Genomic DNA, 13,734 nt, shown 5'->3' with positions numbered 1-13,734 from the left:
GTCCGACTCCTTGGCCTTCTCATTCAGCAGAGCTCTCGGATGAAACAAGGACCTCTGCAAACACTGATTTCATTTTCTCCATGACTGCCTTTGCTTCAGACCCTGCTCTCTCACACACGTACACACACACACACACACACACACACACACACACGTACACACACACACACACACACACACACACACACACACACACACACACACACACACACGTACACACACACGTACACCTTAGGCTGGGGAGCAAAGATGAGCAGTTAGCATGCATGCAGGAAAAAGCAATTGAGCACAGATAACGCATAAGTTCACTCAGGAGGAAAAAACAAATGGAATTATCTAATTTCCATTTGGACTGCATCATTCACAGATTGCGCCTTTATTGTTTATTTTTTATAATTGTTTAAAGAAAGAAATGTATTTTTTAACTACCTTTCTCAGGGTCACTAATCCTGCATACTGTGTTTGTGTGTGTGTGAGAGAGAGGGAGGAGGTTGGTTAAAGATGGCCGCTGGACATGGCTTCGCACAGCCGGCTGGCCCCGACCCCCCGTGATCTGCCCTCTTATCTAGCCCAGATCCTGGCCTTTCATCTGGGCTAAAACCTGGGGGAGCTTGGCCTCCGCTGGGTCTGCACACACACACACACACACACACACACACACACACACACACACACACACACACACACACACACACACACACACACACCCCTACTTCATTCCAGACCCCCTCCATCTCCAGGCTCTATCTCAGAGTCCCAGATGAGCATTGCTCTCACCTACCAGGGAGATAACAAACCTCACACTACTCTGCTCCCCGCTCTGCTTTCCTCAAAACACTTCACATTTGATTTTTTTTCAAACCAACCACAAGAGAAACTACTTCCCTTTCCCTATTGTGGGAGAAAAATGCAGCCACTGCAGTTTAAACAGTAGCTGGCCATAAGCAAGACAAAACAGAGTCAGATAAAGCAGCAGGGATGCTACCAAAACACAGCACTCTCCATGTTTTGACATTTCACACAGTACTGCTTTCCCCTCTCAATAAATTGCATTACTGGTGAACAATAAGCAGGTTGTTTTGTTGGTTAGCTCATCAGTTTGGGCTGGACATGTGACTCAGGCCCAGGTTTTGTGACATGTGTGTGTAGCTTGTGGAGTTCACTTCATACCATTCCATTCCAGGTGGATGCCTGGCCTGTCCCAACACTGCCCTCCTGCTCAACCCTGACCTGTTTCCAGCATAAACAGCAGATCCTCACCTCTCACCCCTGTGGCTTTACCTGATAATCTGTCTCTGTGGATCACCCCCACCGTTGTTTCTTCTTCTCTTTTTCTCTCAGCCTCAAATTCTCCCCGCAAACCAGGTTTTTGCGTCACCCTAGCCCCGACCTCTGACCCCAGTCAGATTAGAGTGGTTGGCGTTTCAAATCCAGCGGCAGATTGAGTAGCATCTGTGACCTCCCTGTGCTTTTCTTCCCTTGCCCCACTGTGTTATACCCTTTAGGAGACACAGGCCCATCAGATCCCAGTACCAATTAGTTAGACACAGGTTTGCAATGGAGGGCACTTTCAGGCAATGAAACAGTAACTTGGTTAATGCTAGTGACCTCTGAGACATGTAGGACAATGTACTATTGATAAATTGCAATGGCTGTGTATTTGAAACCCTTTGCTTCTAAAATAATTACCCCTACATTTTTTAGTATATGCATAATGACTCTAGGTTGAATTATAACCTTTGTTTTGTCTCTGCCTTTACACACTTTGTCACTGCTGTTCTCCCTGCTGAGTCTGGATCAGATGCATATTTACAGTTCTGGCTTTTAAGCATCTGTCGCGCTCTGGCTGTCTTCCAGACAGTTTCTGTCTTTCCTCCGCACCTCACTGTGCACAAGGACCACCTCAGGAGAACAGAGAATGATGATGACAGTCACTGGTCTATCCACAATTGAAAAAAGGCTTCCCTTCTTCTACTCTCTCCTTTATTTTGTTCCCTTTTTCACGCAATCCTCTCCCATGTGCCTGAACTGAAGAAGGAGAGCTGTTAACATACTGATTATGCAGATAGAGCCACACTGAGAGGCATCCTAAAAGGGGAAGCAAAGTATGAAAAGAGAGGACTCTCATAGAGAGGAATAATGGAAATAGAAGGTGGAAGGTATCCTTTTCAAATTGTAATATTTGGCAGCATAGACCTGTCATGACCGAAAGAACGTTATCGCGGATACAAGCGGCCGAGATGGGTTTTCTCCGCAGGGTGGCTGGTGTCTCCCTTAGGGATAAGGTGAGAAGTTCAGTCATCCGGGAGGGACTCGGAGTTGAACCGCTCGTCCTTCGCGTCGAAAGGAGCCAGTTGAGGTGGTTCGGGCACCTAGTAAGGATGCCACCTGGGCGCCTCCCTAGGGAGGTGTTCCAGGCACGTCCAGCTGGGAAGAGACCAAGGGGTAGACCTAGGACCAGGTGGAGGGATTATATCTCTTCGCTGGCCTGGGAGCGCCTTGGGATCCCCCAGTCAGAGCTGGTTGATGTCGCCAGGGAAAATAAGTTTGGGGCTCTCTGCTGGAACTGCTACCCCCGCGACCCGACCATAGATAAGCGGGAGAAGATGGATGGATGGATGGATGGCAGTGAAGGAGACTTTGTCCATGCCTCATGCTGTATATTAAAGAAAACTGTGTGTTGCCTGAGGCTGTGTCTTCATCACAGACTCTCGCCTGTTGTATCAGCGTATTTCTAATAGTAGATCTCAGTGTGAGTGCATGTTAAATCAGTTGCTTCAGGGCCTCTGGAAATCAGTGCTAGGGTCAGAATCAGTGACAGATGCAGTGGAAAGCAGCCTTTTCTTACCCCTTTCCATCTCTCCTATACACATTTGACCATCTAGCTTGCAACTCCATGAGCGATGGGATGAAATGATCACCACTCCATGTCGCTCACATGCTGTAGTAAAAGTATGGTCAAATAGTTCCCAGTAAATATTGATTAGGATTCAATTCTTTTAAAGGCATATTTTAATCATCCAAATGTCCTCCAGATCCCTAGTGCCACCAGCATATCAAAGTTAATTCAGTGCAGACATAATGAATACCTACAATATCAGCTGTATTTTGTGTTTATTAGCTAGTATAGCATGCTAGAAGATGATAAATAAATCATATCCTGCCCATCATTATGTTCTGTTGTTGCATATTCCTTCTTCTGTATCTTTCTGTTTCTACTCCCTCCTGCCACATGCTCGTCATGATGGCATCCGTCATTCTGTGCAAACACATCTGTGTACAGAAGCTTGTAGACACAACAGCGCAAGAGATACGATAGAAACATCAGTTTACATGATCAGATTAGATGTTGGATAACCTTGCTGAAAAAATGTGCCTCGTAATGAGAAAGATTGTTGGGACAGACTGTTTCCGTATCTTCTTTCTTCTTAGCATAATGAGGATCAAAGTTAAATGGTCTTATTGTGTAGTATCAAATGGTTTGATTTTTGTAGAATGTTTGATGCCCTGAAGAAATAAAGTTATCCGACCCTCCACTTCTATTTATATAATTTTCCAGTTGGAATGCGACAATGGGATATATTAAAGCTGATCTTGTTTTTGTGTGGAGTTACTTGGTGTCAGGTGGCGTCTGCTGGATCATCTGTGACAAAAGGATTATAGGCCTACTGGCTGCTTCTCCAGCTGTTGATACACACCTTTTCCCCCCCCTCATGTCCAACTGAAAACGTCCACATGGTAGAATGAATCTCCTACTTTTCTATAGCCACATAAAATGCCCAGCAGAACATGCATCCCAGGGTTTTATTCCACTCGGTGTTCAGCCAAAGTCACAGTCAAACTGGAGTCAACTATCCACACAGAGAAGGAATATCTCCAGTTTTATGGAGTCGTAATGCGGTAGGGGTACTGTATAAATAATCTCTCCGCACTGAAACACTTCCAGCTGTTAAACAATATGCCCTTTGCAGTTTTTATTTTCTTTCCTTCTTTTTGAATGTATAAAGTGTCTTGCCCAGACTTCTTTGAAAATGAATACAATGTTTTTTTTAATATTGAGACATTCTGTTGTTGAATATTGCCTTTTGTGACACTTCCAGATTGTTGCACTTTATGCTGAGTATTATTACAGAGAGGAGTTGGAACGCCTGTATCAAATGCTGCTATTGAAAGTCGGGCCTTAATGTGAAATTTAAACCTCAGTCTGTTTACAATTAGGCCCTTTGAAGCACTTCTCTGTAATCTCTCCCTCCTTTTGATATAAAGATACAGTATTGATATAAATAAAGGGAATGTTGCCTTTGTTTTTAAAGCAATACCTGTGGCTTTTGATTGATGGATGGAAACTGTACGTACGGTAGATTTATATAATATAGTCTTGTTTAAAACCTCACTATGAGGTTATAGTTTCCCCTTAAACTTCAGCGGTATTTTTGTATCAACACAGTCATAATGGCGATCCACAGAGTGGAAAAGCCTCATCCCCGTTGGATAACCATGAAATGTTGTTTGTGAACAAGGGATGATAAAGTAAATTCAGGGCTTTTTTCAGGGGCATCCTCATAGCCTTCGGCCAGGTTGCAGTGCTGGTCAGTGGAGGGGGAGATGAGATGAGACCCCTCTTCATCTTGTAAAGATCCTGCCGATGGGCAGCTTTCACGGTCCACTGGCTTATCCTTCCAGGAAGTGAGGGGGGGTATGAGGAGCCCCCCCGCAGAGCCCCAGCATGTACCTTGGCTACATGCTGAGCCGAAATCAAAGGGGGCAGTCTGTCCTTAGCCCGGGGGAGAGTGAGTGTGCTGTGTGTGACCAGGGAGACATGGGTAATAGGACAGCTTGTCACACTTGTGCAGATGCTTGTATTGACGACAGTATGTTTATACAATGTTGGCTTCTCTCCTGTTAGGTTGAACAGCAATGACATCATCAAAACACTAAGGCCTTGTGCAGTGAGGTTACATTCTCTCTCATGATCTTGCCATCTTTCAGAAGTAACCTTCTGAATTATTCCTATTTAGTATGTTAGAACAAATACATTTAAAACAGCAATCATACTGTATTCCCATTTGAGCAGTAGCTGTGGAATCTTGAGGTTAGAAGTCAAGGGTTATAAATGTTTGGAGCAAAAATGGCTATCTTGTCTCAGAGTTGTATCTAACAACATTCTGTTTCTTTTGTCTTCCAGTTGGTAGCCAGTGAGTCCAGCCCTTCAGATGAAGAGCCTTCAGTTCAGGAGCATCGCCCCTAAGGCCCCGGCGCCCTCCCCCTCCCCTGCGGTCCTGTCCTGCCAGCCTCCCTCTGCCCTCCCTGAGGCTGCCACCGCCACTAGCCCCAAGTCCATCATTGTGCCCACTCAAAACTATGCACTGATGCAAATAGCAGGTCAGGATGGCACTTTTTCTCTGGTGGCACTTCCCCCTTCTGTCTCCTCTCAGACACCACAGCAACAACAGCAGCAAACTCAAACAAACCCAAAATTGCCTATTCCCAGATACCAGCCAATGAGAAGCAAGGGGACCACAGATAAGGTCAAGTCACCACCACTGGCTGCCAGGGCAAAAACTGTCCCCAAGGTTGCGGCCTCAGCACAATCCATGTCAGCTTCCTGTGGGCCAACAGTTATGAAGATAAAGCAACATGAGCAAACAAAGGATATCGTAGTGCCCAAAGAAGAGCCTTCAGAGCAGGTGATTCTGATTGACCCAGCCTCCTCTGATATCTCCGTCACTGCTCTTCTCCCAGACAATGCAGTCCTGTACCCGGGTTCTCAGTTAGAGCGAGCACCAGATTGCTCTGAACGACCTGCTACATCTAATCTTATTCAGAACCTCCAGTACCCCCCTACTGCTGTCAAAGGCTCCCCAAGTAAGTCCCTTGAGGAAAGCAAGACTACAATGAGGCTGTGCCAATCTAATTCTGCTGTTGCCCAACCCCAGAGCAGTATCACTGTCCTGTCCTCAGCCATCTTCAGCAAAGCAGTCCAGATAATCCCGTCCCCACCAAAGGGTAAACTGCCCATTCTGCCCTACTCTAAGATCAAGAATACCCTCATCCCAGCTGCCCAGCTCAGCAATTTGTCTCCAGAGAAGAAAGGTTTCTCTAGCCAGACAGGACTCACCAGCCCCGTAGATCCTACATCCAAGACCCTCGAGACATCTGAAGCCTTGGTTCAGAACCAGGTCCCAAACTCCACTCTTCAGCCCAACTCAAAGACCACACTCATGCCTGTGTTGGGATCCCTGCAGAACCCACCTGGTAAGAAGAGGGGGAGGAAGAGAAAGACAATGGAGGACATCTTGGCATTTGAAGCCAGAAAGAAGAGGTCTTTGTCTTTTTTCCGTGGAAGAGTCCCAGAGAAACCGCCAGCAGTTGTTCTAGGCTCTAAACAAAAAGAAGTTGATATTTCAAAGAAGTACCGCAGCATAAGACCCAAGCCCATGTTGGTCATGGAGACACTTCCCCAACTGGTTAGTTTGCCTGCGGTTACTCCAGATGCCCAAGAACAGGAGCTTATACTCGATCATCAACTCCCTACCACTACAACAACCAAGGCCCTGGACAGTCCTCCCCCAACAGCCCCAGTGACCCTACAACTGAAAGGTGCTTCGCATACAAGAGTGTTCGTAAGCAGCCGTCCGCTTCACCGTTGCCCTACCTGCAGCCGCTGTTTCCAGTTCAAGCATCACCTCCAGAGCCACATGAACAGTCACACCAACAGCCGGCCCTACGCCTGCCCAGTCTGCCGCAAGGCGTACGCTCACTCTGGAAGCCTGAGCACCCACATGAAGCTTCACCACTCTGAGGTACGCCCACGTCGGTCTCTGTGCTGTGAGTTCTGCGAGAAGTCCTTTGGATATGTCGGGGTTTACTTCAGTCACCTGAGAGAGGTTCACAAGGTGGTGCTGACCGTGGAGCCGTCCATCAGCCATCACGAGGATGACCTGTCAGTAGAGGGGTAAGATTAATATTGATTGAGCACTTACTTAATTGTTGCAGGTTTTATGCAGTGATGGCACAATTTATAGTGGCTGAATAAACATATTGATTACCTGACTTCTTTTAAACTGTCGTACTAACGTTTTAAATCGTCTTCCCAGGGCCAACTCAGAGCCATCAGATGATCAGGATCGGGAAGACCCTGTGGAGCTGCAGATAAAATGTGGCCGCTGCCAAGCCATCACTCCCACCTTTGCAGACATGAAGATGCATTTACTGTATGTGCATGGGGAGGAGATCCAGGTTCCACTTCATGATGGTCAACAACTGCGCGGTGGCCGGGAGGCTGAAAACGAGCTGGTGAAGCACGCTGCCCACTACTGGCGTCAACTCAATGAGAAGCGCAACCTGGTCAAGTGCGGCAGCTGCAACGAGGAGTTTGTCTCCTTCTCCAAACTTAAGAGGCACATCATGTCCCACCACCATGGCCAAGAGGGGGAGGATAGTGTGACCCTCTCTTCACCAGAAGGCAGCGGAGGAAGACTTGGCGTCCTTGCAGCAGGTGCGGCCTTCAACTGCGTGCTTTGCAGCGAGGTGTTGGACACTAAAGACGGAGTTATGGAGCACTGGAGGAGTCGCCACCACTGTGAGCAGCCAAGCCTTCTGTGGGATGCACTGAGCTCCTACTCCGTCCTGGAAGAAGGTGAGGCTGAGGGGGATCTAGACACTCCTGCTCCAAGCCCACACTATCCAGCCTAGTCCTGGATGGGCATGGAGCCCTTTACTGTTACTTCTCACACATACAATATTTGCTATACAGGGATGGAGAGTTTCTCTTATGACTTTTATCACTAGTTTCATATTTCACCAGTTGGCACATTTGTCTTGGTCCAGGAGCAAAGAAAATATCTTTGTGATACAATTCATAAGGTACATTCTCTCAAGGAAAGATAATCCAATGTTTAAACAATATTGTTTTTCATGTTATTTAGATTGCACTGTTTGGTTTTTTGTTTGGAGATGTGTGTATTTAGTGTCCCGTTGGATTATTTTTTCTACTTCTTATTTAAATCGTAATAAAAGGGTAATTATAACCTAGCTGACACAGTAATACTGTTAAAGGGTCAACTCACTTAATCTCTATGGTATCTAGACATTCAGAAATATATATATACAGTATGGTTTTATGTGCTCAGTTTTTGATTTTTCTATCTCCAAACAAAGAATAATTTACATTTTTTTAATTATAAAACAACATCTCATTGCAGAAACTGTGTCCGCGTTAATCTGTGGATTATCCAGAGGAAAATAAGCGTTGTATAGTACTCTGAGTAGCACAAACAAAATCCCATGTACCTACATTTTATAATCTGATACTACCAAATTTGCTATGTTAGATTCCACTATGAGAAAATGTGTTTGGATGCACTGACCCTTTGCAAAATAATAAGAAATGTAAATCTCGTAACAGGGGCACACTATCTAATGTCACAATGGCTGACAATTATCTATTGGCCTTGGGTTAAAAATAAAACAGTAAGTGTACACAATGCCTAAATGTAATATTTCTCCTGTAACAGGAAAATAATATTTAGTTATGACTTAAACTTGTACAGCCCGATTTAAGATCAGTATTAGGGTCCTCTGTCAACCCAGACCCATAAAGGAACACTTTCCTAACCAGCACCCAAGTGACATCCTTGTGGCCTTCTGAAAAAACAATGTTCATGCATAGTAGGGCTTACTGTCAACATGGTCCTCCGTAGGCCAAATTCAACCCCCTGACTTGTAGAGTATTGCCTTTTTGTGTATTCTGTGATATGCCAAGGTCTATTCACACTAGTGATTGTAGAAGTGAGTTTTGCATTCAAGCTTTTTAACCACTAACAGAATATTTTTTGTTGACTTACGCAAAGGAAACCATCAAATTGCCTACCTGTTGTTGCCAGCTCTTGTACACCTGTGGAATTGTGTGCACACAGACTCTATTAGAGTTATTATAAACTGTTGTCAAGTCCAGATAATATGCTATTTTATACTCTAGATTAATACAGAGGTCTTTTAGTATATTTATGCTTGTTGTTGGTCCTTAAAGAACCAGCACTGAGACATTTTGTTATGTTTTTTCTTCTAAGTTTGGGGATGCTTAATGTCTTGTTTTTCTTGGTGGGAGGCCATTACTACATGGCAAGTATCTCTGCTTACTATATCTGTGTTTATCTTTCATATGACGAAAAAAAACATCACAGGGTCAAGTGAATGTACCTGAATGTTTTCAGAACCCTACCAAAAGTATATATATATATATGCGATATAGACTTATTCCATAGATAGAATATATAGATATATTGAGACAAAATATATATATTTACATAGAGTAACTAGTGAATCAGCTGCTGTGTTCTGTCATATGGGAGGAGGGTAACAAGAGATGAATATATCATTGCCTACTGGCAACAAAAGCCATGAAGAGTTGTCCTTATGTGTCCGACACAAAACGTGGGACTGTGAATGAAGGGAAAAGCACTGATGTGTGTCACACTTAGTGGGTCATCTACAGTTTCTGAATGCTGTGTTTGAGTGTTCATCAATGAACTGTTCTTTGTTTTCAAGCCCTCAACACAAACCAGGAAGTGACAGAATTAAGGGTCAGACTCTTATTTCCTCAGCACAAGTCGGAAAGTGAAAAGCCCCACGTTAGGTTATGTGATGTGTTTGACTCACTAAATATGTTGAGTGTGTTGACTGTTTGTGTACCTGAAGAATCTGATGTTTGTGAAAATAAAGATGTGCTTTGTTCAAGACATTTCAAGTCTTAGAGGTCCTTGCCAAGTATCCAGTGTCATGCATTTAATGCAATTCAGAACTGTTTACACAAAAAGCATTTCGCCCAGCTAGGATTTATTTGTAAAACGTTTGGTGTCATACAGTTTGTTTCACTTGGGTAAAATGTTGAGCACTGTTAAGATTGCTAACTGCGGCTACAAGCCTTTGAAAGATAACTTCTGAGGTGATGTGTCTATTAGCTCGTATATTATCTATTTTAACTGAGCATGGAAAATAAGAAAATAAATGTAATACTTACTTTGCCACTCACAATTATTTATTACTTTTAGTTATTCATCTTTTTTTGTACAATATATCGGCTAAAGGCAGAAAAAATGCCCAACACTATTTCTTAATCCATGAAAACATTTTCAATTTGTGTTTTATTTATGATGAATAATTGCCAGTCAATTGTATCTCAACAGATGAATTAACTAATATTTTCAACCTAAGTAAAAAGAAGAAATAGCTACATAAATTGACCCTCAAACACACTTAATACCCTGCCGATGTGAATGTCTCGTCTATTGTAGCATAAAGGGCAGATTGAGTGCTGGGCCTAGGCAGACAGGAGCATGGGTCACTGTGTATTCATTGGAATTAATTGATAATTCACTCTGAAAAGGTGTGTGCAGGATGTAAGGGTCAAGCAAAGTGGGTTAGCTTTTAATAGCCTACATATGCCTTACCTCTGCTCCTCCCCTCCTAACAGCCCTTCCATCAGTCTTCTTTAGCATCAAAACCCTATCAAACGTGCGTGCCAATGTGTTTCTACCTTTTGGTTTTAATGCACACCTCTCTTTTAGTAGCTAGACCATGCAATCTCCAAATTAGTTTTGAGATGCAACATGACATTTTTGAAGACTGCCGGTTCAGAGAAAGGTTTCCATGTTCCAAAAAAAACATAAAAACAATGGCTGCCTGCTTTGTGATGGCTTCATATTTAATGAATGAAGATGACATTAGTTCTGATCTCAATTTTCCCTTTGTGTATCTTTTATTCTGCCTGACATGATGGATTTAGAGCAACAAGAAACCACCCTTTTTCTAATCCACTACCATAAATTAGAGAATGCACTTTCTATTTGTTTCCTATGCTGTCATGACCAAATACTCGCCATGCCCTGGAAGTCATTGCCACACCAGTGTGGAATGCCGGTCCTATAGGCTCTAATTGATTTGGAGGCACATGACCTTGTAACAAAGGTCAAAGGCTGTGATTTCTGCCGCTACTCAAACAAGCCACAGCACAAGAGAAACGGCAACTTCCCGACACAAAACAACCTCAGCAACTCAACTTCTTCAAACTACTTTACCCGGACTCAAAAGGTTTCAAATCAGAGGGACTCAACTTCAGGTGGCTTTCAGCTCCGGCTGAACACAGATAAAGCTGCGACATCAGAACATATCAGGACCCAATCTAGCGTCGCCATCGCACCATATCGCAGGCACAGATAAAAAGGAAAGCGCTATACGGTGATGCATATTTCCCTTTAATCAGAGCTAACGTGTACCACAGCCGTCACACCGCACTCCCACCTCACTGTGGCTCTCAGGGGGACATGGGAGATCAAAGCCACCCCCCTTCCCCCGCTTGTACATGATCAGTGGGAAAGAAGGAGAACTGCTCTCTTTCTTTCTCTTGTTTTTTTTCTTTGAGCTACACCCCCTTCAGCACTACCTGGAAGTGTTAGGTGGAAGGTGAGTTTATGAAAACAGCAGTATATACTGCGTACCTGTTTTGCTATTTCATTTGACACTGATTTTGCAGGAAGGAAACATGACCGCTAAACAACATTTCAGGGAGATGGAGAATAACAAAACTGGCGTCACTGGGAGAACGCCAAGGGAGATTTATGGCACAGTAAAAATGTGACCCACACTGACCACAGATGTTCTCGAGAACAACCTAGGTGGGGTGTAATGTGAGTGCAGTATGCAATCTTTTGGCTAATGGAGGCTTCACTCCCACCTTCTCACTTCTCACTGTTCATGCTCTGTTGCCAGTCTGTCTTAATACACTAACGTCCGTGAAGCCTTCATAGGCACGTGCAATATGTTGGTGATACGTGTGCACATTCATCAAAGTGATTCTATGGTTTCATCAAAGATTTATAAACCCTCCTGGATGTCAGGATTTAGATGTACAAATCGGTAATCCCACATCTATGAACTCTGCCTCCATCTCTCTGGATCTGGAGATGTGATCCGCCCTTCCCTTCCCTGCTGCCTCTCGGTCTCAGGTTTCAAAGCGTTCCGACTCTCCTCACCCTCCCAGATTAGTCATCTAATGAGCAGCAGGGCTGATCAGGTGAATAATTGATGACGAGCGGCTGGAGAAAGGCATCGATCCGATTCCGAGCTGCGGCTCTAAATGGAGCAGGGATGGATACACCTCAGGAGGATAAGCAGGCGCAGGTACATTACTGCAACACTCTGTTCTGTATGAGCTGTATGACTTTTTGATGTGCCTCTCCAAAGGTGTCACACGCTCAAATTGCTATAAATATTAGTTTCATAAAACATTTGTACATGACATTGTGACAAAGTGTCCCTCAGTGATGACCCTAAAGGATGATCTCCTTATTGGACATCACTAACGAGGGATGGATGGTGGTCAATATTCCTCTACTCCTCTGTATTGGTAAGCCACGCCCACTTTTGAGCGTTAATCTGAATTTATTTGAAGTCTCATAATTACACCTTGCAATATATTAAAGGGGACCTATCATGCCAATTGCACTTGTGTACGTCTTTTATACATGAATATGTGTCCCCGGTGTGTCAGGGAACTCACCAAGTGTCAGAAAACACAACCCTCTCTCTTTTCCTCCATACCCAAATCTCTAAAAACGGGGCTGCAACGGATCTGATACAGACTGATACAGATTTGAAATTGTTCTGATGTCAGAAATGGGGAGCTCCGCCTATATGGGCAACTCTCCACCTATCAGGGGAATGAGAAGTTGCCGTGGCATGGTAACAGCATGGTAACAGCATGGTAACATGACGCTCGTGCCTCGCCCCCCTCCTTTGCAGGGGGGCGTGGTCAGCTGCAGCTCATTTGCCACAGAATCAGCCCTTGTGAAGACAGGGCTGAAATAGAGCAAATAGAGCGAAATGAGGCATGGCTAAAATGCATGATCTGTTTGGTATTTTGAAAAAAACCTTCACAGACATGTTTTATATAGGTGTGGCCCTACAATATATTATTCAAATATAGCATGATAGGTCCACTTTAAATTAAGTGTATGTCAGTTACATCAGATTACAGAAAGCGTTCTAAGTCCTATTTCCTGTAACATTACAATGTATATCCACTAGGGGGAGATTGAATCCAACAATCATTGATTTACAACCAAATATCTACTTGAAGTTTTTTTCATTAGGTTCTTTGCAAAACGTTCTGCTTCTTCTGTTGTTGATCATTCACAGTCTGCTTCTGGCATTGCTTATGTGTATTTAAATCATTTGAACGTATGTACAAGCATGAGTGCAGGGTATTTTCCATAGTGTGGTATCATCCAAACTTTGGCATGTTGTGTGTGTGTCATAATTCATAACATATGACAAAGTCTAATAATACTTAATAATGTTCATAAACTGTTTTTTCTACCAGAATGCAGAGAACATTAATACACACAGACAAAGTATTAATGATCTGCATGACAAGACTTGAGAAATTATTTATATATATATATTTTTTATATATATAAATCGGTCTGACAACACTTTCTACATTTAATGTCAGGCTAGATAACATAAATGGATGGATGGATTGAGTAAGCCCCCCTTAAGAATAAAACTTTCATATGAAGATCAGACTTTTGTGTGCAACTCAGTCTCTGGTTTACATTAACTACCTTCAATAAATATATATATATATATATATATATATATATATATATATATATATATATATATCTCCTGTTCCGACTGGATCCAATCTGTCGTGCTCTCTTCAGCAATTAC

At 43.5% G+C, this 13,734-nt stretch overlaps 1 protein-coding gene across 4 annotated transcripts in view; it reads left to right on the top strand.

The window, feature by feature from the left end:
• The window catches only part of znf438 (zinc finger protein 438), a 47,449-nt gene extending 37,707 nt beyond the window's left edge, over positions 1-9,742 (top strand). For all 4 annotated transcript variants that reach the window (XM_034234557.1, XM_034234540.1, XM_034234550.1 and 1 more), the window contains 2 exons: positions 5,186-6,955; positions 7,098-9,742. In XM_034234557.1, the coding sequence (XP_034090448.1) occupies positions 5,214-6,955; positions 7,098-7,695 (2,340 nt within the window). In that variant the 5' untranslated portion in view covers positions 5,186-5,213 and the 3' untranslated portion in view covers positions 7,696-9,742. The remainder of the gene's footprint in view (positions 1-5,185; positions 6,956-7,097) is intronic.
• Positions 9,743-13,734: the final 3,992 nt, after the last annotated feature.

Source organism: Gymnodraco acuticeps, unplaced genomic scaffold, assembly GCF_902827175.1.
Source record: "Gymnodraco acuticeps unplaced genomic scaffold, fGymAcu1.1, whole genome shotgun sequence".
Taxonomy (NCBI): Eukaryota; Metazoa; Chordata; class Actinopteri; order Perciformes; family Bathydraconidae; genus Gymnodraco; species Gymnodraco acuticeps.
The sequence above is the reverse complement of the archived record's forward strand: the minus strand, read 5'-3'. Positions and strand labels throughout refer to the sequence as shown.